Genomic DNA, 25,764 nt, shown 5'->3' with positions numbered 1-25,764 from the left:
GTTGAGGAAGCTGGGACTGTGCAGCCTGGAGGGGAGAAGGCTCAGGAGGACCCTATTGATGTGTATAAATACCGTGTGGGAAGGGGCGAAGAAGAGGGAGCCAGACTCCTCTGTGTGGCACCCAGAGACAGGACTGAAACACAGGAATTCCCACCCAAACACAAGAAGTCACTTTTGTACTGTGAGGGTGGTGAAGTGCTGGAACAGGTTGCCCAGAGGCTGTGGAGTCTCGGTCTGGAGACATTCAAAGCCCGAGTGGACGTGGTCCTGGGCAGCCTGCTCTGGCTGACCCTGCCTGACCAGGGTGGGCTTGGACCTGATGACCTCAAGAGCTCCCTTCCAGCCTCAGCAGTTCTGTAGTCTTCTGTGCCTTACTTTAAATACAATAAGAATCTGAGGTGTAGAGTAGATCATAGTTCATCTGATTAAATTATGTAGCCCCGCAATGGTAAATTTGTATGCTACAGACCTGAAATCATTCCCACTGAGATCACTGTCTAGTTCCACCACAGACGATAAAACAGCTTTTCTAATTTCTCATGTCTAATTTTATTTGCAAGATACAGTTCTAATAGGAATATACATCATGAAATAACCAGAGAATTATTTTAAATTTTGCTAGTCTTTATTTCCATCTTGCTAACCTGGAACAATGTCACTTTACTCATCTCTCTCCAGCACCTAGCCGTGGGATTGACTGCTTGGCAACAGGGACTGCACGTGAGCAGTGGACCAGGAGGGTGAAAATCACCCTGACGGGGACAAGGCTGTGATAGTCTTGTGCCTCGGCTTGTTTGCCTGCTGAGTTAGTAATCAGGCTTGACGCTTCCTGACTTTTGGACAAAGTTGCTGATGGAGATGTGAGACAGTGTTACAAGAGACAGGACGTAAGGGACAGAGGAAAAATATCGGGTGCCCCAGGATTAGGGAATGTGTGTGGTTAGTACCAGCTCTCTAGCTTGTGACACCACAAGCAGATTTAGTACAGAACTGCAGCAAGTACCAAGTACATTTCTGAGGAAACGGGGTTTTCTTTTTTTTGATGGAGTGAAGCGGGCTGACAGTAAAATCACTGCTTTAAATGATCTCTAGCAGCTCTGCTGAGATGGGACCAAGACGGTGGGGTGTGCGTAGATGCTCTGTGTGCTGTGGCCAAGGGAAATGGTGCCTTGCATAGTGCGTCCTTTGGCTCTTTCTACCCTTAGGGCTTAAACGGTGCATCCCACAGAGTGAGCCTGTAGTAGCCCTGATCGTGAGGAGGTTCGCGTTCTCTCTGCCCCTGTCTCCTCAGTTCACTTTGCCTGCCAAGGTGGTGATCCATTGACTCTTTTCCCCAGAAGTTATGTCTTATGATCTCAGTTAGAACTACTGGTAAGATACCGGGGTTTATACTGATATGAGGTACAGGAGGTGAAACTGCATTTTAAGAACATGGGATTTTTTTCTTACCAATTATCATCAAGAAGCATTTCCCATTCCTAGCAGGTTCTATAACACCTTTCACACGGAAATTATCCGAGAAGTTAGGATTCTGAAGGGGTATAGATCAGTACTAATGTGACAAACTAAAAAACTTGTTTTGAATAATGTTTAGGAAGCTTTTATGGACAGTAGTGAGGGGAGTCAGAGGATGGAGAGGGGCCTCCGTTTCCGAGTACTCGCAGTGACTGGGGGAGGCTGGCAGGCGTGTTCTGCTGTGCCGGTGCAGGGTGCCTTGTCCCAGGCGGAGGGTTCACCACAGACAGCACTGCAACGGTGTGTGGGTCATCAGAGGCGTATGTGAGAAACTGAGACCACTTGATATACCACAAAAATAATAGTTTGCACAGATAGTTTGATTAAGTGCACTATTTTTCGTTATTTCAAATATTTGGAATCACTGAATGGCTTGGACACCGAAGCAATGTCTCTGTTCTTGTCATCTCAAAGCAGCGCAGAGTGCTCTTCAGAACTCTTGAACAATGTGCGATTGATGGTAATTGCTTAGAGGGATGTGGGAAGGACTCGGGACATTTACGTGGATAATGAGAAAATCTGGCATTCTAGCAAGCAGGGTTTGGTTGTTTTTTTTTTTTAATGAAAAGTCATTCTTTAGAACAGAGATCAAGCTTTGGCGGAGGAAGTACCTTGTTGTCGTACTGAGCACCCATTCCTGGGCTGCTTCTACTCTAGCTGAACTTTTTCTGAAGTACTGCCACTCCTGATGGCTAATGGATTAGATGTCCCTCTCCTCTGATGATCTATGGCGAATTTCTTTGTTACTTTTCTTTCACGTGTCATTTCCTTTCATTCTTTTGCAAGTTAAAAGCAAGTGTGTTGTTTCTGAAAGAACAGGATTATTTACTATTTATAAGCAGATACATTAAAGGGTTGCAGTTTGAATAGCTGATCTTGCTACTCACCTTTAGTTGCCAGGGAAATCATTCCTAATACAAACAAACGTGCAGATAAGCAAAAACAACAAGCAAAGTATCAAGTAAATCACTGCGTAGAATGCAGTTTAAACTGTACTTTTCATTACAAAATCATCAGCAAAATGAAACAAGCTTCATACTATTGTCATGTAGTAGTTGGTGCAGCATGTCGATCAGAGGATTATGTTTCCGGTTTCCCTGTGGTTTTTGACTGTTGGACAGACACTTGACAAGGATCTGCTAAAAATACAACTATTTTGAGACTGTTCAATAACTTTCTTAGGATTTTGTGATACAGAATTTTGGCGACCATATTCATTTTCAGGGACTATGCTTTTAGTGCCCAGACTTACCTAGCTCTTTGTTAATTAGTATATCTATTTCTAAAGCCCTTTTGAAATTGTATTAATAAATACATTGCTTCACCAGCTACACAGCTACTGAAACATAAATAGCTTCTGTTAGAATTTTGATCAGAATATTGCCTATCAGAATGGGAGACTTAGGTAGCTAATTTCAAAAACCACGTGTGCTCTGAGAGAGGAGAGTGTGGGTTTGGTGCTGTCTCTGCACTGCTTCGATAGATGGATTCTTAACAGCCTGTAATTGCAGAACAGGGAAACGATATCCTGTGAAGCTGCAGCTTCAGAGCATCGAGAGAGTCTAGGCTTGGCATTCAGGAGGTTCAAAGCCATATACATTGCCAAAAATAAATTTATCTTGAAGTATATTACCAATTATGATCAAATCAGTCACTCCCTTGAAACCTGTTGCCTTTACAACCCAAAATAGGTATGTTGTCCTCTAGTTCAGAAGGTGAAGACCTTGAACTTTCAGAGTATCCTAAGCAGATCTTGGTGTTACATATGTAACTGGCATATGCTGTTGTTTTCTAGCTGCTTGCTCGCACTTTTTAATGGTTTTTTCCTGGTTTTTTTCCACTGCTCCCATATTTTGAAATTGGAGGATGTTTTGAATTAGTTTAATATTTTAACTTTTTTCAGGCAGTGTGAAATGATTGCTTAAACATGTCGTCTTAACTCTGCTGAGGAAAAAACTTAACATGATTCTTGCAAATAGATCATCAACATGACTGACATTGTTTATTGTACTTCTGTTTTTAGAATTATATATAAATGCTCTATGTGTGACACTGTGTTTACTCTACAACCTTTGCTCTATCGCCACTTTGATCAGCACATTGAAAACCAGAAGGTGTCTGTTTTCAAGTGTCCAGACTGTTCTCTTCTGTATGCACAGAAACAGCTTATGATGGATCATATCAAGGTGTGTAGGCATCTTCTCTTGTTTTGTCTCTAGATAGCGTTTGTCATGCCATATATGCTGTGAGAAAATACTGTACAAAGGCACAGAAAAACAAGAAGAGTGCTGAAAGAGAGAGATGTTAATAATTCCAAAAAAGTGATCTGTGAATTATGTTCTCCAATGTTAAAATGTTATGTTTCGTATGATCTTCAGTGTATCTGTGATGCAATCACTAACTCTGTTTTTCTGTATGAACGTTGGTTTTGGCATACTAGGAATATCTCAGTGCATTGCATTCAATTTGTCATTTTATCAAAATAATAATGGGTATAGTGAAGTCAGTTAGTCCGATCCTAATAAGTAGTGAGCGTTATCTGCAGTATTCCAACAATTCCAGTTGTTAGGAGTTGAGAATGCTGAGTACATTGTAAAATCAAACCTGTGATGTTCAGAACTCACTCTGAGTAGATGCAGAGGTTATTTGTGTGTGTGTTCACGTACGGACCTGAACACGTACATACTTTGAAAAAAACTTGAAGTGGATTTTCTCATAAATACCCTATAACTGAAGAAGATTTGCTATCATCCTTGCAAATCATGTTGCTAAGAATCAGCCGTCTCCTGGCTATAATTTTAGCTGTGTAATTTAAATATACTGTGTCACCTTGTTTTACATATACCAGATCTGTTAGCAGTGCTGGAATTTCTTATGCCTCATTAACGTGATCTGGTGGCTGGTAATAGCTGAAGTCATTTACACCAAGTGTTACAGCCCAGAATGGTAGCACTTAAGATCACAAGTCTTGAATAAGCAGTTGATCTTAAAGCCAGTTGTAAACTTGAGGAGATAGGGAAGGGCTGGCCCAAGACATTCAGAAATACAACGGCTGGGTATTTTATTTGTTTCTGAGCTAGTTAATGTTTACTGTAAGATAGCATCTTACATTTATGCCACGTACCTTACATGGTCCTCTCGGGCAGTAGTGCAAAGTCCTGTTTTCTGTTTCCTTTGATCTCCTTGTGTTGCTTCTTTTTTAACTAATTGGGCAAATTCCATATATTGCAATGTATGTCTGATTTATGTAAGGAGGGTTTTTTCACTTGGGTATTGTAAGTGTTGTTATATCCATACATAACTACTTCTTTAAGACCTGAGAACAACTATTTTAGGAGCCAGATCTGTAGTTAGGGCCAGGAGCTATTCTTGCATGAATTAGGGTTGCTCAGCATCTGTCACGATAAAGTTATTCTCAGTTACTTACGATCTGGGCGCTATCAAACTCTTTTGCTTTAGTGTTTCATGCCAGTATTTGTACTTCCAACTAATATTTTTTAGCATGTCTCACTATAAATAATTCAGTCATTTTTGAGAACAAAATCAGCTGCAAGCAGCTGTGTACATAGTAGTAGGGAAAGTAGCAGAAAAGTGTAAAGTGGACTTCAGTTATGGGAATGAAGACAACAGCAACAGGGTATAGATAAAAACAGAAAAGGACTCTGTGCCTGACAAGGGCAGATCTCAGCCTAGCTGCACAAAAAGTAATTGTTTGCTATGGCTAGACATAAGCCATCAAGGCAGAGAGACCTGGATGCAAATAGAACAGAAAGCTCAGAAGGAGGTTATTAAGCTAGGAAGAACAACCTAGAATAATCCCTGCAGATGTGGATGTTTCTTGCTGGTAGAATGTATGTCTCGTTTTCCTGTAATGGCTCGCTACCAGAAAATTTCTAACAGCCGGTGAGAACAGGCAGTGAATGTCTGGGCTGGCGGTGTGACACTCCCAGTTCTGCTGGTGATGTTGCTGTCATCGCTGCGACTCCATGTTATGCTTTGATGCTTTTTGTTTATTTTCAAATAAGAAGCTAAATTTCAAGTATTGTATTTAAAAGACATTTAGAAAGTCGAGCACTAGCACTTTCCTAAAGGCAGCCTCCTCCTTTAGTGCCCAGCTTCAGTTTGTTCTTAGAGCCAGTCAGTTGGTCCTGTGCGCTTTGCTTTTTAATAACATTTTAGTTTTATAAATTACTAGCTTTCCTTCTGTTTAACAACTGTAAATAGAAGAACATGTTCTACAGATCAGGTCGATATTTGCTCTAGAGCCAGCAGGTAGTCCCAAGAGCCGCATGATTTACAGAAGAACTTCATACTGAAGTATCCTACCGGAGTATCAGATTCATATTCTTAGGTCCTCCGAATCAAGAATGTATTGAATGTTTTTTTGTTTCTGAGGTTAACTGTAGGAAAAATAATTATGTTTGGCGTGGCTAGACACATCATCCAGGAGAGCTATAATGAAGGTCAGTAGATGAGATGATTACAACACTGTCACTGTAAAGGGCAAGTCTTCTCATTGTGAGAGGCCTCGATAAGAGGTTCTCTGTGTTCAGCAGTATGTCACGTCCGGGCTGCAGTCAGCTTTGTAGGCCCAGGACCATGCTGACTCGTTCCTCCTCTGTCCATGTTCATATATGAAACGCAGACACACAGCTGAAGCCCAGGTCTTCTGAACTAGTCATCCTTTTGGTAGGCTCAGGTATCACACCAGCATATGACACTGGCTCCAGAAACTTGGGAAGGAGGCCGTGGAAGAGTTCTTCCCTTCTTGCTGATTGTTCACTTGAAGTCCAGACATAAATCAGTGAGGAAGGATCACTACCTGAGAGCTGCAGGGTGCTTGAGAACAGCTTGTTAGACACCTCTTAGCTGTCCCCTGGTCTTGGAGACCCCGTCAGCCCTGCGACCCTTTCATTCTAAGGACTCTTAGCAATGTAGCCCTCAGTTAGGTTGCTCATAACTTGAGCGTGGAGTAAGACAGAGCCTAACTCAGCATCAACATATAATATTAATATATCCTAAATAATATAGGTGCCTGATCTTTCCAGACTTGCCTTTTCTTATTTACCATGTGCCAAGTCAAAATTTGTCAGTAAAAACCTTTCCTTCCTGGAAATACCTAGTCACATCATTTAAAATGAGGATGCTCAACTAATATGTAAGGTAAATAAAGTGAGAAATTAAACTTCACGTAAAGTACTTCTGGAGCAATTTTTTTTTCCTCCCTATTAAACAGCAACTTAAACTTAATATACAAAGTGGTTTGGTGGTTTTTTTGTGTGTGTGAAAATAGCCACTGAAGAAAACTTCTCATTAGCTACAGATGGTGTCTGGTAGCATTGTTGGCTAATTTCTCTTTACGCTAGGCCTTGCCTTTACTTCATCGTGTTTCTTTAAGTTAAGAACATGATGTAGTAATAGTATGACAGAGAAGTAAATGAAGACTTTGAGTCTTTGCATTTTGTAAATACAACTGTATACATCTGTGTTAGTTTTGTCCTTTTTTTTCCCTCTTTCATTGTAGTCTATGCATGGAACTTTGAAAAGTGTTGAGGGGCCACCAAACCTGGGGATAAATCTGCCTCTCAGTACTAAACCCACAACACAGAACTCAGCCGGTCACAACAAAGAAGACACAAAATCTGTCAACGGAACAGAAAAGCTGGAGAAGAAATCTCCTTCTCCCATAAAGAAAGCAGAGCCTAAAAAAGTCGCTAATCCTGGCTGGACGTGTTGGGAGTGTGATAGGCTCTTCACTCAAAGAGACGTTTACATCTCTCACATGAGGAAAGAACACGGAAAGGTAAATGAATAATATTCAATTACAAAAAAAAAAGTGAATTAAACCTGAAATAGGAAGTAATTTTTTTTTCCAAATTCAGTTGTGTTTTTGCAAATATTTCCTTTAAGTTCCAGTGTTATTCTCTTCTTATATCTATTCCATCTTACTCTTTGACTGCTTAGATTTTGTCATTTTCTACATAGTTCTACTGAGAAAATCCACATGCTCTTACTTAATTGTAGGCTTCTTCATCATGTACCAAAATTTCTTCAAGATGGAAAGAGTGAAAGATGTTTCAGTATTTTGTCTGAGTCATCTAATCTGCTTCAGGTTCTAATTTCTTCCTTTGTGCCTTCTCAGTTCCCTCTCTCTCTTGGCAATTCATAAACTGTTAGACTCAGGGAACGGCGCCTTGTTTTATTGGCCCAGTGAGTGCCAAACAGCATTTCATTTTAAAGGCAGACGTGCTCTAAGGTCGAGCCATTGCTCTGATCTTACCCTTGTAGGTTCAGCCAACAAGTCAGCTGAGCTGAACAAGTTGAATTTTGTATTCAGAGCCGCTGGATTTGAGACAGCTTACTTAAAACGGATTGAAAGGGAAATATAGGAAAGCTGTATTCTCAAGTCAGCAGAAAGACAGCGTCATGTCCTTGCTGCATCCCATAGCTTTTCCAATTAAGTGAAGTTAAAAAGGCTAGCAGGTAGGCAATAGTGAAACAGATCCTCAGACGGACCCTTCATAGCTGCGTTAGAGACAGAGCGATGCTCCAGCCCGATGCTGACACACAGCAGCCGTCTGCTGTCCAGTCCTGTCCTTCGCTGCGTGCTGGTGAAAATGGTCTGATTGTCTCCTCAGGTGGGAAGCAGGGAATTAAACTAATGTACTGTGCTAGTAATGTAAGAGCAGACCTGGAAGGGAAAACAGACTTACTTTGTCTAAATGGAGAAGAATCATCCAGAGTGAAAATCTGTCGTTTTCAAGATGCTAATATGCTGTAATAAATGACAGCACATTGCCAGCAGTTTCCATGTCCCTTCAAATTACAGTGCTTATCTCTGAAGCTGTTGTGCAAATTATTTTATTCTATTTATAAACATTTTATGGAAGAGCTGAAAATGCCAGACTACTGAGTGTCATCTCTAATTTTCTTGTGATAACTTCAAGCAAATAGCACCCAAGCCTGACTGACAGGAGACTATTTCTGTGTTTCTCCTTGCCTTCAGTAACTCCCACTCCATCCTTTCAGCCTTCCTGCTGTGCAGTCCTGTAGCTACATTGCCAGTCCCCCTCCGAACAAAACACAAAACCAAAGGACGGTGATTCACAGAACTGCATTTTCCTTTACCTGGTTCTCCTTTTACAGCTTGAGGGCATGAACAGTAGACAAGCAGCTGAGATCACGTGGTCTCTGTTTCATTTCTCCAGCTGCTGCAAAAGACCAGTTTGCATTTCTGTCCATTGAAGTCACTGAGGTGATTGATTCCGTTTCAAGCCTAGCAGGTATATTGCTGACACTTCTGCTGGGTAGTGTCTATAAAGAAACTGCTAAAATGTGCTAACAGTCCCTGTGGCGTGCCTGTGCACTGAATACTTCTTTCTGACCCTGTAACACTCATGCAGTCGTAGTTTAATTTTCTGCCAAAATCACGCTGTTTAGCAGCACATAAACTGTTGGTCTACTCTGTTTTGCCTGTTAGTCCAAATATTAATTCGTCAGTGCTTTTACCAGCAAACAGAAATAAGTTTAAGACCCGATGCATTCGCCATCGATGCAGTTGTTAAACACAAGCAGCACAGCCTGCCAATGACGCTGTCCCTTCAGAGGGAACTAGAGAATGATGCCCAGTCTGATCCCATCTCCAGCAAAGTAGCAGAGGGCGTGTAAAACGAGGTTAGTAACACGTTGGTAATGCTTCCGAGTATCAGCTTTAAGTATGTACCTTTCTGTCTGATGTTTAATAAGCACGTGCAGTGTTACCTCAGTATGGGTCCCTGCAAGCAGCAACAAGGCTACGAGCCGGGCTGCACGTGCACCTCAGGAACAGCCCTTCCTATGAAATGTTAGATAATTGTTGCCCTGAAATACTGGCCTACAGGCCGTTTCATTGCTTACATTTATGTGCTGGTTTTCATCCCTCTTCAAGCCGTTCCTCAAATAACATGGGAGGAATGTCTGTATTAAAATGACTAAAGATACAGCTCCGTGTCTTTCAGAAATGGGCGATAAAGACCAGTTGCTACATTCTTTCTAGACCCCTCAAAATTTTCAGTAACTGTTAGCTTTCCAAATTCCTGTATTCAAAAACTAAATTTTAATGGATACGTTTCATTGTAGAGAGACTAGAAATGAGCATAAGATGACCAAATATGTGATACGGGTCTAATAAACAATGGAATTCATTTATAGCCTTGTTTTTGTTAGGAATGATAGGTGTGCATTAAATGCTCTAAAATGCTCTATGCAGAATATTTGTTAAAAACTTCAATTAAGCAATTCACGAGCTATTCATAGAGTCCCTTGTCATGTAAGGTATTTGAAGACAGTTAGTTTCAGACTTCTAATTGCTGCTTTTGCAGGATCACAGTGAAAGTTTGGAGCTGTAGCCCTTCTTAGCTGATCCCAGGCTGGAATATTCAGAGGTATTCACAGGAGAGATATTGCCATGGATATCCTCTTTGGACAGATTTTTGAGCTTCCAGACCTTATTGGGAAAAGTCTACACAGACAGACAGATTCACATTTTCTGTATCCTCTTCCTCAGCTGGCTGAAGGTAAGCCAGCTGTAGGGCAGGAAGATTTGTAGCCACCGTGGTGTGACTCCCTGCCTGATCTCAAAAGTGCTGTTTTAAAAAAAAAAAAAAAAGTTATTAGCCCAGACAAAGGGTGTTTCTAACAAGTCTGTACAACTCCTGGCTTGAAACTGGATCGTGTATGTCTGCACTCAGCCAGGCAGACATATGCTAAGCTTCCTAGGCCTCGTGTGTAAGTGTGTTTCTGTGGAAGGACAGATGTTATCTAAGCAGGAATTGCCTTACCGACTTGCTGTGCATCTAATTGAACATCCTCTTTCTTCCTGTAAAGACAAGGTGCTGTACAACAGGTCCTGCTGCACCTAATTACAGAACTAATTTTTTAGTTCTTTTGGTTTTGGCTGCTATTGCAGAAATTAATGCATCCAAAATCCTGTTTGGGTCTCCCTCCAGAATCTTCCCAGCAAAATCAGAATGAGTGTGGTATCACGGATGGTTACCCCAGGCAGTGCCTCTGGTGCTGTGAGAGGGACGGGGTCCTGCTGAGCGCAGCCCTCCCGCTGCTTTTCTGACTTAGCGCTTGATGCGTCTTCACTGCACTCTGCCCTCGGCGAAGATGCGTGGGCTGCCCTGGGAGCTTGCATGGCTGTGCAGCATGGCGCAGGGCTGGTTTTTGATAGAAGCCTTTATATGACTTCACATTTTATTTTATTTTAGAAATTTCTTGCCAGAGCATTGCAGTCATAGGCATACTACAAAACCATACTGCAAAATGCGTTGATTAATGGATTAGCATTAATGAGTATGCACTGTGTACACGCTGTCAGGTTTTCACCTTTAACCATTTAAGAGCGAAACATGCTGATTTCCTTTTATTTTAATTGGCCTTTAAATGTGGAAAGGAAGTCTGGGTTGGACAGTACTGCGCCTCTAACAGCATTATGTTGACTAGCCTCAGTAAAATTACCATATTGTGTTTCCTAACGGACTGCTTCACATTTGCATGAACGCCCTTGCAAAACTGCTTTTCTGCTTTTTTTTATTATTATTATTGATTAATATTAGGCACCAGAGAATTACTCATGTCATATTAAAATGTCCATGTGGATTACTGTGCATCTGCATTGTTTAGAAATTTGTCGCTTCCTCAGAAGGTAAGAGTAAGTGAGCCAAACCCTCTACGTTACTCTATGAAGAAAAGCTTTGCTATTGAGTGCTTTGGAATGCAGGGACAGATCTTGCGCGGATTCTTCAGAAGAGTCAAGAAGGGTCCAGTTTCAAGCGCTGATCCAAGTCTTTCGTTCAGTGGCCTCGGTTGGAATAGTAGAATAGAATTATATGATTTGTTTTTTCTCTTTCCCAGTAAATGCAGGAAAGAGAATGTCATTGATGCTATGAAGGAACGCTGCTAGAGCAGGAAAAAGCGATCCAAGGAATGTGATTTTCCTTCTCGATACTTGACTGATGCATGAAACTGTCCTTTCTTTCACTCGTACCTGACTAGCAGGCATGAGCCCTCCCTCAGACGGGAACACTTGAAATCTGGGCCCACGCGATCTGGATTTCTTTTGTGAGGTTCAGGTAAAATCCATTTCTTCTTCAGACGGAGGGCACTGTGACTCTGGCAGGAATCATTGTACTGAATCACAAATGTGGGATCCTGGCCCTGACTGCATTTTTGAGAAGTAAACTGGAAAAGGAACCTAGAAAGGTCTTCAGTTAGATGTGTGTGATCAGTGTTTGGATTTAAGTTCCAAGATGCTGTTTCAGCTTCCTTGTTGCTGCCAAAACAGCAAAGATTACAGGTAGGAGCTTGAACAATCGAGTTACCTGTGAAAGGAAGCAGGAAATCCGATTGGGAATATTCCCATCCCTTACTGCAGGTTGATAAGATGTGCCGTTTGAGCTGACTTCTAGGACTGACGGAATTTAAGGGACAGGACCACATCATTCATTCCTGGGGCTTGTATAGTCGCAGTTTCAGAGATGTTATTTCTCCTGGCCGTGTTCATCTGGATGGATACCGTAGATGGATGCCATTCCATCGTTTTCAGCTTCCTTCCTTTCCGTTCTCCCTCCCTTTAACAAACTGTAATATAAAATTCATGGAATTCCCCAAACAGGTGTCCCTCAAGTTGGCATCGGACCATGCCTCTCATTTCTTCATGAGGTTTCTGAGCCCTGTTAGTGTGTCAGTGCGCGTGACGTTTTGCTTTGGGCCTTGTTACGTGCTCTTCACCCCTCCTCCTGGGTGGCTGGTGAGCTCAGCCGGTCAGCAACTGCAGACATAGCTCAGTGATGGGAAGGGGAAGGTTATTTTATAGGGAAAGCAAATCTCTTGCCGTACTGCCTTTACTGGTCCAGAAATAATCCACTGATCTTCCTTGCTGCTTTGGTGGAAGAAATTCTCTTCACCCACAGTCTCTGACACCGGTTTACAACTGGTGATAGCTGTGTGCGTAACTCATGCTGGCCGCGCTGCTCTGTAAGAGGTCCGAGTCCTCTGACTGCAGCGTTCTGTAGGAGCCGTGTGTAGTTGGAGATGCAGGACCAGACAACTGGTAAGTGATGTTTCTTTCCTATTGTTAAAAAGTTCGACACATGCACTCCTTTCACTGAGCTTTTTGAAGTAATGTATTTTTCTTCTTTTTTTAAAGCAAATGAAGAAACATCCGTGTCGACAATGTGACAAATCTTTCAGTTCATCCCATAGTTTATGTCGTCACAATCGTATCAAGCACAAAGGCATTAGGAAGGTTTATACATGCTCGTAAGTTCTGCTTTTATTTATTTAGAAACAGAGTGTAAACCATCAAAACCCATTGTTAGTGGAATGTCTTCCCTTGTTTGTCTAAAAGCCAGTGTCCCGTTCATTCAGGTGAATCAGGTGTTCAGACACACAGGCAGACCAGACTATTCAGGCTGTCCTGCGTGCCTGGAGCACAGCAGGCTGCTGAGAGCGCACGTACATAACGTCTGCGGCCATTAGGGGCTTTGGCAGGCAAATCTGGAACTTATGTTTGCTGAGAGCTTGCATGGCTGATAGCTCTACAGTGGTGAACTTGGTTTCCAGTAGTCGCTCGAAAATGCAAGCCACTCTTCTAATCTACCAAAGCTTTATTTTATTTATTTCTCATACAGAAGACTATGTATGTGGAAAAGTCCTTAGTGATATGTAAGTGTCTGGAGAGATGATATGCAATTTAATAGAAAAATCCACATCAATCAGATAGATACATAAACCAAACTTCCTGTGGTATCTCTTCATTCATAGCTTTGTATGTATTTGTATGCTGTGGGACTGAGTTTGAAGTTCTGAAGAGGAAGCTGCAGGCGGCAGCTCTGTGGCTGAGATCGTAACAGTCCCCTCTCTGCCACAGTATGATCTGTGCTTTGTTACGGAAGGCACACGCCCGGTGGTGTGGAAATTGGGGCGGCCATGCGTAGCACAGCATTCCAGCAAAGTGATCTATAACCTCCTGTCTGCCTGCGCTGTGGTTGCTGACACAACCCATCAGGTTGTTTCTAACGTCCCCTTAATTTGTACTTCAGCCTACGTGAGCTGGCCTGCCTAGACGCTGTTGCTCTTGGTGTATGACGAGCAGCAAGTGCCTGGTTTTGCATACCCTTTGAGCAGAACGCTTATCGTGGATCTGTTTTCAGCTCAGGATGCCTACAGCACTGTCTTTTTTTTTTTTTTTTTTTCAATAAAGTTAAGTGAAGCAGCATTTAAAAAGTTAAAACCTTGAGAGAGACTCAGAAAGAGAGCACTGTAGTTTAACTTCTCCCTTGCAGTTCTTGTGTAGCCATCCCTCCTCCAGACACCTGTACAGTAGGTTACAACATTGGAGCTCGGAAGAAATACGCTTCCCAAAAGCACGTGCGAGGTTAGGAGTGAGGCAGCCGCTTCTGCGGGGGAGAACAAAGCACAGATTGTGAAAGTCACGTTTGTTCTGCTGGTTCCGTTGAGGTTGGAAAGGGAGCTGAGAAGGAATTACTAGTTCCAAGGAGATGAAGTATTTGGATTTGAATGCAGAATTAAGTGAGGTTTGGAGCTAACATTCATCCCACATGGAAGGTGATTGCTTTCCCTATGAAATTTAAATTAAGGAGAACTTGGGCAAGTGGCTAACATGTCCAGCTTGGTGATGTTAGCAGAGGTACAGGAAACAAACTCGGATGCCCCCAGGCTTTTTTCTGACTCACACTTTGTACCAGTTTGGATACTGTCTTCAGAGAACTTCTTATTCACTCTGAATATAAATGGCTCAAACGTTTCTCGTTTTATTTTGTAATTACATTCATTTTCTTGTAACACTTACCTGTGCAATTGATTGGGAAAACATTGTCGGTGTCTTTAATAGACTGTACTCCAGTCTGGGTTTGTTTACTAGCCCTACGTGTAGCCTTCAGAATACTGTGACTTTTGTTAAGCGTGACATTTGAATGTGTGCGTGTTTGCTTTGTGTTTATGTAGGCACTGCCCAGATTCAAGACGTACTTTTACCAAGCGGTTGATGCTTGAGAAACATATTCAGTTGATGCATGGCATTAAAGACCCCGATGTGAAAGAAATGACTGAATCAACCAATATGGAAGAAAGGGAGGTAAAAGAAGACACAAAGGTAATCACTTGAAGATTCGTTCAGTCACCGAGAGTGAATTTTTTGTGGGTATACATTCAGAATCGTTAAATAGATGAAGGTATTCTGACCCCATAAAACTCTGATCTTCTGTGAAGTAGAGCCCTAAATTGTCACAAGGGTTCCTGCAACAAATTCTGTCATGCTCGAACTAGAACATGTTTTTGGAAAGACTTTGGTTTGATCACTGAATGATGGAGAATATAACTTGCCCCTTGGTGGTTTGCCTTAAGAGTACCTTTCAAACCCTCCCCAACCAAGTCCTCATAGCTCTAGAAAAGCTTACGGGTTATGTAGAAGCCATGTGACCTTCTTCCAGATACCTAGCCCTGAGCTTATTTGAGATAAATTTTACAGTGAAACTGCTTTCAGTCTGATGATTGAAATGCAGCAGTCTCCCGCTGTGCTGGGTGTTGGTGCGGGCAGTGCAGTACTGCGTGCAGTGCTGGCCCCGCCATTTCAGGACGTGAAGGTACTCGAATGCGTCCTGAGGAGGGCAACCAAACAGTGACAGGGCTGGAAGGCATGTCCTCTGAGGAGCGGCTGAGGACTCTGGATTTGTCTCCTTTGGAGAAAAGGAGGCTGAGGGACGACCTCATTGCTCTCTGCAGCTTCCTGAGGAGGGGACGTGGAGAGGGGGGTGCTGATCTCTTCTCCCTGGAATCCAGGGACAGGGTGCTCGGGAATGGCTCAGAGCTGCCCCAGGGAGGTTCAGACTGGACACAAGGAAGCATTTCTTTGTCGAGAGGGTGGCCAAACGCTGGAACCGGCTTCCTGGGGCAGTGGGCGATGCCCCGTGCCTGTCAGTGTTGAAGAGACCTCTGGACAATGCCCTTTATAACGTGCCCTGACCCCTGGCCAGCCCTGCAGTGGGCAGGCCGTTGGACCAGAGGGTCCTGGTCCCTTCCAGCTGAACTGTGCTGTTCTCTTCTTTTATTGATGATGAGTGTTAGGAGGAAAGCAAAAATAAGATGACAGCACAAAAACTTGTTACGTGCAGACATTAATAACATTTTTTAAGTGGCTTGGGCTCTGTGTGATACAGAATTTCACCTGTGATGGCATGTCCAAAGCTGGCAGCAGAGACACAAACACCTGTTTTTTAAAATGTACCATTGTCTCTACATGGCTCTTTCATATGGCCTTCTTATGTAAGTGTTGAAATGACAGCAGCTCCACACATTGTCTTCTTCAACACCATGGAGCATATCTGAGCTACAGGGGATACAGAGGATTCTTGACGAATATTCATGTCAGAAGAATAACAAATTATCAATTTAATTAATTTTAAAAATTGTGTATGTTGATTCAGCCTTTGGAAATATGTTACTTTGGTCACTAACCGTCAGGAGATAATCTGTCAAGTCAAATTGTTAAATAATTAAAATGGGGTTCCAGAAGGCAGTGCTGGAAAGTTCCTAGGCTGATCTTCTACATTCTGTACGCAACCGAAGTCTCCTTGGAGTATGTGCTTGGCCACTGTTACGCTGGCAAATATTTATTCAAGTTTATACAGTGTGTTAGATACTGTAGCTCTGTCAGAGCAGACAAATCCATTTTTATGTGCAATTTACAGTAAGGAAAACCCCTGGTTTTCCAACAGGTACAATACATGTTTGCTTGTATTAGTTCAAATATTGTCTTTATCAGAGTGGTACTGGAGTCTACCAAGAGAAAATTTTGAAGTTTGCAAGTCAGAAATAGTTGTGAAAAGAACTGCTTGTTTATGCTCACATGATGGACCGTTTGTGGCTTTTTCTAGGTTCCTAGTCCAAAGCGTAAGCTGGAAGAACCGGTACTGGAGTTCAGGCCTCCACGAGGTGCAATCACTCAGCCATTGAAGAAGCTGAAGATAAATGTTTTTAAAGTTCACAAGTGTGCTGTTTGTGGCTTTACAACAGAAAACCTTCTCCAGTTTCATGAACATATTCCTCAGCATAAATCTGATGGCTCTTCGTACCAGTGCAGGGAATGTGGACTCTGCTACACATCTCACGTGTCCCTCTCCAGACATCTCTTCATCGTACATAAGCTGAAGGAGCCTCAGCCAGTGTCAAAACAAAATGGGTCTGGGGAGGATAATCAGCAGGAAAATAAACCCAATCACGAGGATGAAGCGTCTGACAGCACTACATCAGACAGACGATGCAAAGTGTGCGCAAAGACTTTTGAAACGGAAGCGGCCTTAAACACTCACATGAGAACACACGGCATGGCCTTCATTAAGTCAAAAAGAATGAGTTCAGCTGAGAAGTGACCAGGTGATTTGGGACGCAGAAATCTCTCTCCACATTGGAATACTAATGACGTTTTTGCTACAGGAAGTTGAGGGCGTAATAGTGTTAACAGTACTGTTCAGGCTGTTGCAATATATTCTGCATAACAGTGTCCCCTCCACCTCATTGTCTATACCCTCAAAACCATTGGAGCAGTATTTGAGTTGAAAAGAGTTTGTATATATTTAAACTAATAACTTTTATACTCTTTGTTACATGTTTGTATCGTATCTAGTGCAAAATTTGCGTTTTTCCGTTTTGTTTCTGTTTTCTTCTAGTCGGTTTCTTTAAAACAGAGTTCTGAATGCTGGGGCGGTTCCTTAGGTTCTGGTAAACCGTTTCTGATTTGAATGCTTCTGAAGAAGGTTTAGCTAACGGACGTGCATCAGAGGCAGCGCTTGGAGAGGAGTGGGGAGGGGAAGCAAGCTAAGCGGAGATTTTAAATTCTAACAACTTGTGCTTCTAAATGTCTAAGGAAGCTTTTAAACTTTCTCTTAAAAATATATATTAAAAAAAAGTAGTACTGCTGCATATGTAAAATGCAGTGCTGGTTTTAGGTGGCAGCACCAGCACAGGTGCAGACCCCCTAGAATGAAAAAGTACTTTTGAAAAGTATACTTGCACAACTCTGTGTCATGAAGTGATTTTTTAGGCCATCAGGTGCTTGTGATCAAAGCTCCAACTGCTACAAAAGGGCTGGGCTGCTCTGGATTTAACAAATAAGATGTAATTAGAGGAATAGATTTATAATGATGATGTTTTTGTCATGTAATTTATTAAACATTCTATAGAAGCGAGTACACAGCATTATGTATTTTCCTTTATTCCTGGTTATTGAAATAAAACAGTTAACCCTTGCTGCAGGGGTTGGCATTGCCCAGCTCTGTATGCTGATGCCAAACGTTCTGGTGCTCGGTGTTACACACAACCACAGCTGTCCAGAAGCTAACACACCAGCCCGTGCGAGCATCGCGGAGGCTTCCAGCTTTAGCACAGACGGCGTGAAGCTAGTTCAGCCATTTCAGACCTGCATCTCCTGTCACCAGTTACGCTTTCACCAAGTACAAAAAGGTACCGTGCTGTCCCTTCCATGTATAGTTCTCTGTAAGAGTTATATTTTTGGTTTGGTTTTGCATTTTATACCTTGTATGTATCCCTGAAAAAAATTTTTGTACTTTTTTTTAAAACAAATTGTGTATATATAGATAGCTGCATGATATACAGTAGTAATTGTTTGGTTCCTTCAGAGTCTTGCTGCTGTCAGATGTTATTATACACTATGTCCATTACAACTGTATTAAACACATTTCACGTGTAAATAAATGTGGAGCATTTTGCCCCTAAAGACTTGTGGGATTCTGTTATTTATCATTAAATTTTAACAGTTTTAAACATGGAAGTGTTTGAAAAAATATGGATCCTTCTCAGCCACCTCTGTAAACCTCCTTAATCGCTCTGGAAATTGTGTATCGGATACATTAGTTCCGCTTCCTCTTTCATCCTCATCCTTAATTTGGTTCGTTGGTGAATGCTTGTTATCCCGTCGATCTGACTGGCACATTGAGTGCTGATGAGGTACTTCTCCATCCCAGCGTACAGCTGGCGTCGCAGGATCTTAGTGTGTAGCGTACACTGGCCGTCACTGCCCTTTCCATCACGTGTATACCTCTTGAACACTTGTTTGTTGGTGTGCACTGTCAACTGTACAACAAATGAGTTCTCACTATGCAGAATGGTGTTTTGTATACAGTGAACAGATAATAAAAGTTAAATTTTCACAGCCATTATTAATACTTCTGTTTATTTTCCCTTTCCACTGTCTTGTACCTGCAAGGGATGCTGTGAACCAGTAACTCCACTCGTTGTTGATGCTGCCAAGAGGCAAACTGCTAAAAGTTACTGACAGATCACCTGAAGGTTGTCGGGCGTGATCTGAAATTGCTCCGTGGTCGTAGCCCACATCCAGGAGTGATGCTTCTGCTGGTTCCCTTTTGAGCTGCTTCTGCTTGGAAGTTGGTCTTGTCCAAGCAGAGGTTTCCTGGTAATGACCAGCCTATTTGTTTACTGCTATTTTATTTGATCTTGGGCACAGAAAGTTTCACATTTTATTTAGCTGACCCTTTCAGAAATCATGGCTGAGAACCCCTCGGTGTAAGTTTGTCGTGGTCCTAAGTGTGCTGGTCTCGTCTCCCTGTCCACCCAGCTCTCGGGGGACACGCGTGCTCATCAGATGGAAAAGCAAAAGCAAGTGGTGGCCCCACATACAGCACAGGCATGTTGGAAGTGTAGTGCCTTATTAATGAACTTACTTTTCCGGCACGGAAAAACCAGGCAGGGTCAAGCAGCGAGCCAACGGGGCTGGGAGCCCCGGGGAGGCCACGCTCTGCAGGGCCACCCGCTGTCGGGAGCCCCCCAGATGCATGCTGAAGGCACTGCACCTCCGTCGCCACTGCAGAGGCCCTGGAGACAGGGCACCCCCGTCCGCACGGTGCGGCTGGAGCTGTCGCTCTGCCAGGGCTTCCTAACCGCAAGATGATTTCCGCAAGGTGACTGGGAGGTGAACAGCGCGTTGTAAAGCAACGCGAGACCCCAGTGAAAAGGCAAAAATCTCAGTTTGCACGACTGGGGGAACTCTTTCTTCTTGTAAATGATAAAATATTTAAACATATTTTTATGTGAGATCTGACATTTGAATTGTCTGGGTTTAATTAATGTTGTGATGCTGACATTAATATTCCTCTTTTCTACCCCGTCTTTCCTCTGAAGATTTAACAATAATGGCTTAAAGCTCGTGAAACCTCTCTGTGAGGTAGGAAAGGGATCGTTTAGCCTCTGCTGTTTTGCAGGCACTCCTTTGGCTGAACACAGGTACTTAACATTGCACATCAACTCCAGCAAGCGGCTTAGAACAGAAATACTAACTAAGGCTTCAGGGAGCCCTTAGGCAGGTGGAACAGAGTGTTAGTGTCGGGTCGAGGGTTACGCGCGGCAGCTTGCCGGTGCGAAGGCAGGGGTGTCTGATCTGCAGGGAGGCGGTCCCCGACAGGCACACACCTGTGTATATCTCTGTGCCTTCCCACACGATCTCTTCTGCTCTTCAGTGAGGCCGGGAGCTCGCTGAGACTTCTTCCCAAGGATCCAGCCACAGAGGCACTGCCCGACGAGGACCGGTCAGACGTTCCCCCCCTCAGACCCCTTGCTGACTGACGTGTGCTGTAGTGTTGAAACAAAGCTTTCAAGAGTGGCTGAGCTCTCCCCAGCTGTTGCACTTCACGGCGTGCAGACGTTCTGCTGACAGGTCTGTAAGGGCTGGCTGTGGCCCGGGGGGTGCCAGGCGCTGTGCAGGGTTCACCCCAGAGCAGCGGGGCGCAGGGGCAGTGCCTGGCTGCCAGGCCGCCTGGCTCGGGTTGTGCGCAGGGCCGTGCATACCACATCCTGGGCTGCATCCCCAGCAGTGTGGCCAGCAGCTGAGGGAGGGGATTCTGCCCCTCTGCTCCGCTCTGGTGAGACCCCCCCTGCAGCACTGCGTCCAGCTCTGGAGCCCCCAACAGCAGAAGGACGTGGAGCTGTTGGAGAGGGTCCAGAGGAGGCCACGGAGATGATGAGAGGGCTGGAGCAGCTCTGCTGTGAGGCCAGGCTGAGAGAGCTGGGGCTGTTCAGCCTGGAGAAGAGGAGGCTCCGGGGAGACCTGAGAGCGGCTCCCAGTGCCCAAAGGGGGCTGCAGGAAAGGTGGGGAGAGACTCTTCAAGTAGGGCCTGCTGTGACAGGACAAGGGGTGATGGTTTCAAAATAGAGGGAGGGAGATTCAGACTGGACATAAGGAACAATTTTTTACACTGAGAGTAGTGGAACACTGACCCAGGCTGCCCAGAGAGGTGGTGGATGCCCCATCCCTGGGAACATTCAAGGCCAGGTTGGCCGGGAGAGGGCTGAACACCCCCTGAGCAGTCAAGAGCAGCCCCACAGATCCCGGGGGCTCCGCAGAGGCAAGCGCCATGGGGCACGGTGCAGGGGCGTGCCGGACGGACATCGCCGTGCCCAGTCACCTCACAAAGACAGGGGGCAGATATTGTTCTTGGGGGTCGTTAAAGGGGCGTGCGCTGGACCACACGCCTGCGTTCACTCAGTTGGACACACGTCCGGCGGAGCCCGGGGGTACGGCAGGGTGTGGCGCCCAGGTCTGCTGTTATCCCAGGCGGGGAATGAGGGATTGGGGCCGCAGACGCCCCTGTGGCACGCTTGACTGAAACTGAGTGCCCCCACTGAGGGCCCACACTGCACGGGGGAGGTGCAGGGGACCGGTGAGGGTCTAGCTTTGCCCCACAAGCACGGCTGTGGGTTGGAGAGCGGACAGGCAGCCCAGCGGTGCGGGGCGGGTGCCTCCTGGCCACTGGAGCAGGGCCATCGCGGCTGCAGAGGACTTCGCCATGGAAGATGACGCGTGAATCGCATTTTTCTACATTGGCTCTCCTCTGCCATTTTTTCCCCTTTTGCACTGTCCTTTTGCAGTGCTTTGCAGTCATTTTTCATTTTACCACCTCAGCCAACTTCTGACCTGGGACTCCCTTTTTCAGGCTGTTTATGAAGAGCACAGTCCTCAACGCAGACACCTCTGGGGATTAATTCATAGAAATGAACCCCACAGGGCAGAGGGCATCTGGCTTCTTGCACCAAAATGTAGGATGGAGGAATCCTTCCAAGATGTTTGTATTTCCTATAAATACATTTTTTACCCTTGCTGAAAACTTGGTATGTGTCATTTTCTGTGGCATTGAGGTCCCCCATTTAACAGTGTGACAGAGGTAAAAAGTACAGCTCTTACTAGTTTTGGATGTTCTGCTCCTTGCGGGGCATTCCCCTGGCCACATCGTGAGGAGTGCTCTGCTCCACTCGCCACAGCCGGGCTTCAGCCCGATCCCTCTCATCTCCCTTTCCTCTGAGCCGCAGCCGTGGGCTGGTGCCCCCACACCGCGGGGCCTGGGCGCCGAGCAGTCGTCCTGGTGCCAGCTGGCTGTGCCGGCGCACGCCGCTGCTCTGCCGAGTCCCCTCGGCCCCGTGAGCCCCAAGTCGGGCTCTGCAGGAGGGGTGCGCCGCGCCTACCTCTCCTCCCAGCCCCAGGCCTGCCACGCCGGCTTGCTTTTCCCAGGGCAGAGCGTTTTGCTTCCTGTGGGGTTGATTGCATGGAATGAGGCGGCTCTGGCTGACCCGGTGTCCCACTTCCCCGTGCCCATTGTTCATCCCACTGGTCTCACAGCCTTTCTCAAGCGCATTTATGTCGCTGGCAAATTGAACGTCTTGGAAAGTGTCTCAGTATGGCCCTGTGCACAATGCGAAGGGCCGGCTCCGTGCTGCCTCACTGGGCTGTTGTTAACTCCCACGCTGTCATTTTCTGTTACTCTCCCACTGATGAGCGAGTGCGTGTCCCCATGAAGATGCATTCAAATTTTCCTGAGTGGCTTCTGGTGTTTTTTTTTTCCCCCACATACTAGAACCTCACTGACTTGTTTCTATGCCTTTCCCAAAGACCTCATGTATGGAATCATAGAATCACAGGATAGTTTGAGTTGGAAGGGACCTTTCAAGCCCATCCACTCCAACCCCCCTGCAAGGAGCAGGGACATCTCCAACCAGATCAGAGGAAGGTAGAGGAAGGTACAGCCGTGCTGAATCTGGCTGACCACAATCACTGTACGTCTCGACTCAGCTCTTTTTTTTTAATTTCTGGAGGGCATTTACAGATGCACAACTTGACCTGCCAAAGGCGCAGATGTTCTCAGTTCTTAACCTCTGCGTACCTGAGGGGAACTCAGTAGGGCAAGCCTATTTAGTTTTAAAAGGATTTTTATATAACTCTGACCTTTTCATTCTGTTATATTACCTTTCTCAGTACACCTAGCATACGCACGCAGCTGCCAGGCCAATAATGGGACACAGAAAAACCTACGTTATTGTAAAACCTTTCTCAAATATTAGGGCAGTCCAGGAGCCAACTCTTTGTATTTGAATTTCAGATTATTACTAAAAGGTTATCTGTCTAGGCTCCCAGAAGGACAGAGGGTGGGCAATGGAGTGAGAAGAGAAATAAGTACAGAGCACGGCAAACACCGCGGGCGCGAGCGTAGCCGACCCGCATCCCCAGGCCCTGCGCACAAGCCAGGCTCTGCAGCCAGAGCGGGGGCAGAAGGAGCACGAAAGGAGCACGTCTTGTGAACACTTCTCCTCCCTCAGCGCTTCTTCCCTTGGGAAAAATGGCACTTTCTCCCCAGCTGTGACTGTACAAAAACTGGTCTTAATGTTACTTCTTTCGTAGATGGAAAAAAAGTAGCTCTCTTCCCTGGGGGCCGGATGGTCTGTCTCAGGGCATCGCAGTGAGACCTTGCGGCGCGGCTTGGCGAGGAGAGAACCGGGTGGGCTGCGGCAGGACCAGGCAACCTCGTCCTCGCGGGACAGCCCTGCACCGCAGAGGGGCCAGGCTGTGGCAAGCCCTCCAGCAAGCTGCACGGGGAGTGAGCGCAGCCCTCGCACTCGCTGTGGGCGAAAGGCCGCCGCACAATGCCCTAGCCGTCACGTTGCTGGGGCTGCCTGCGCCCGCGCAGCTCAGTGGGCAGGGTGATGGTCCACCAGCATGCCCCGGGTCTGCTGCGGGGGCCCGGGCAAGGCGATGCCCTCCCCAGCACAGAGGACCACCACCGCGCAGGGTGGCCCCGCGCCACCTCCACACCGCTGGCTGCAACCTGCCCGTCAGCACAATCACTGGGGTCGGCAGCAAGACTGAGCCCTGGCAGGTCTTGACGCGCACAGAGATCCCCGTCTCCACCGAAAACACCATCCCGGGTGATTGCCGCAGCCACCGGTGAGAGCAGAGCCGTGTGCTGAAGGAGTGTGCTCTCCTCCTCGCTGTAGGGCGTTCTGAAAAGACCTGGCAAAGCAGGGTGTTGGAAATGACCCAGATTCATCTGGAAAATTAACGGGAGGCATTACAGTTTTCTTCTCTGACCCCTTCTACTTTGAAGGAAGAAATGTGTTTGGAGCAGTAATGTGACCATTAGCAAAATAATCTGAGCATCGCAGCCTTCACCGAGATGACCCCTAACGTGATTTGCAGAAGCCTTTATCCCGTTAGTTTATTTTATGCTCTCCAATTCTGCTATTTTGCATTCAGTGATTCTAATATGATGGCGGAGATACGGATGCACGGCATGATAAGAACTGCTCTCTCTGGCTGCCATGGCTGCCCGTGCCAGACGGATACGGAAGGTCACGCACAGCCATATTTCCTGCTCTAAGTGACTGTCACTTTCCCAGTTCGCAGTTCCTGATGAATGCAATCAGCCTGTAACCAGAGGAGCGACTGTCTCAAAATATCACCGGGTCATTACATTTACATACCATCGCTGTTGGCAAAGTGAGCAGAGCCCGTTATATGCACAGAAACATCTCTCCATCAAGCAGCACCAGCATTGCTCTGGACAGTTTTCCCCACTGAGATGTTTCCCACACGATGAGCTCCCCTTGGGTAACGTCAAGCCCTTCCCAAATGCTCATCACGGCCAAGGCACAGGCATCAAAGAGCAGACTCCACGGCCAGAGGCCAAATTCGCCTCCATTGAACTCAGTCACCAGGGACCAGATTGTGACACACGACAAAAGCCGTGCCTCCAGAGCGGGGTGCGTATACACAGACGTCGGGGACACATGATCAAAAATTCGTAATGATAGGGCTGTGTGCCCAAAAATGTCCAGAGCCCAGCGCTCTAAAGAAATATCTGTCTCTGGCACTATAGCGTGACACACACAACCATTTTCCCCGGATGACGGCAAGGCTGTTTTTGCAGGAAACGCCTCTAGGTTAGGGGATGCTGCCAGAGACATGGGAGCACCAGGACCGCGCTCCCCCAGCAGCCCCAGGAACTTCACCAAAGGCAAAACCCATCACACGTCCCACACAAGCGCTGGGCCCCCTCTGGGAACCACCCCACAGCCGTTAGCCATCTGCACTGCTCTCAGCGTATTCTCGGTAGGGGAACGGCGCTTGCGAGGCTGCTTGGAGATCCAGAGACCCCTTCCTCAGCTTCAGACAGAGCCAGCACGGGCAGCCCCCTCCTCAGCCGCTTCTCAGGGAGGTGCCATCTGCCACAACCTGCTCCAAAAGGAGAGGAGGGGACTTCTCAAAGGCTGTGTACAAAGGAGGCCTTGCTGGGATGTTCCAAATTATGAAACCCTTGCTGTCCAGCTAACGCTTAAAGCAAAGAAAGGAATTGTATGGAGATAAAGGGCAGACAAATTTGAATGCAATACAAAACCAAAAGAAGATACAATGGCAAAATAAGAATGTCCCTTGGCGGCACGCACTGTAAACAATACATGAATCCGAGCCTTCACAAGCCCCAGGGAAGCGCGGTCTGTACTTAGATTTTCAGTGACTGAAAAAAAAAAACCTCTCAGAAGAGTGAGACTAAACGCAGAGATGCCCATCGGCAGCCCCAAATGCCAAGGCCTACGCTTCCCCGGTGACAGGTGGTTCTGAGAGTCTTGCCTGCTGGGTGCCCGATTTTAACGAACCTTAATGGCTTCTCAAAGGCAAGGCATGCAGTACTGCCTGAGACTGCTTGGTGTGTGGTCTAATACAGCAGCTGAAATTACTTCAAAAATAACTTTTAAGGGCAAAAGCGTGTACCTGGGGTCACAGTCCACCGTGCCGTTTTTCACACACAGGAAAAGCAACCCTTCAGCACCTCAGTGGACACTGTGCATGTGAAAATGACGGAGACTGAAGTGTGGAAGATAACGAAGCCA

General features: G+C 45.6%; 1 protein-coding gene across 3 annotated transcripts in view; it reads left to right on the top strand.

Annotated features, from left to right (window-relative positions):
* ZNF532 (zinc finger protein 532) overlaps positions 1–18,752 on the top strand; it is a 49,482-nt gene extending 30,730 nt beyond the window's left edge. For all 3 annotated transcript variants that reach the window (XM_086769668.1, XM_086769665.1, XM_086769666.1), the window contains 5 exons: positions 3,539–3,701; positions 7,040–7,318; positions 12,707–12,819; positions 14,527–14,674; positions 16,455–18,752. In XM_086769668.1, the coding sequence (XP_086625794.1) occupies positions 3,539–3,701; positions 7,040–7,318; positions 12,707–12,819; positions 14,527–14,674; positions 16,455–16,949 (1,198 nt within the window). In that variant the 3' untranslated portion in view covers positions 16,950–18,752. The remainder of the gene's footprint in view (positions 1–3,538; positions 3,702–7,039; positions 7,319–12,706; positions 12,820–14,526; positions 14,675–16,454) is intronic.
* Positions 18,753–25,764: the final 7,012 nt, after the last annotated feature.

Source organism: Chlamydotis macqueenii, chromosome W (assembly GCF_036417535.1).
Source record: "Chlamydotis macqueenii isolate bChlMac1 chromosome W, bChlMac1.mat, whole genome shotgun sequence".
NCBI classification, from domain to species: domain Eukaryota; kingdom Metazoa; phylum Chordata; class Aves; order Otidiformes; family Otididae; genus Chlamydotis; species Chlamydotis macqueenii.
The sequence above is the reverse complement of the archived record's forward strand: the minus strand, read 5'-3'. Positions and strand labels throughout refer to the sequence as shown.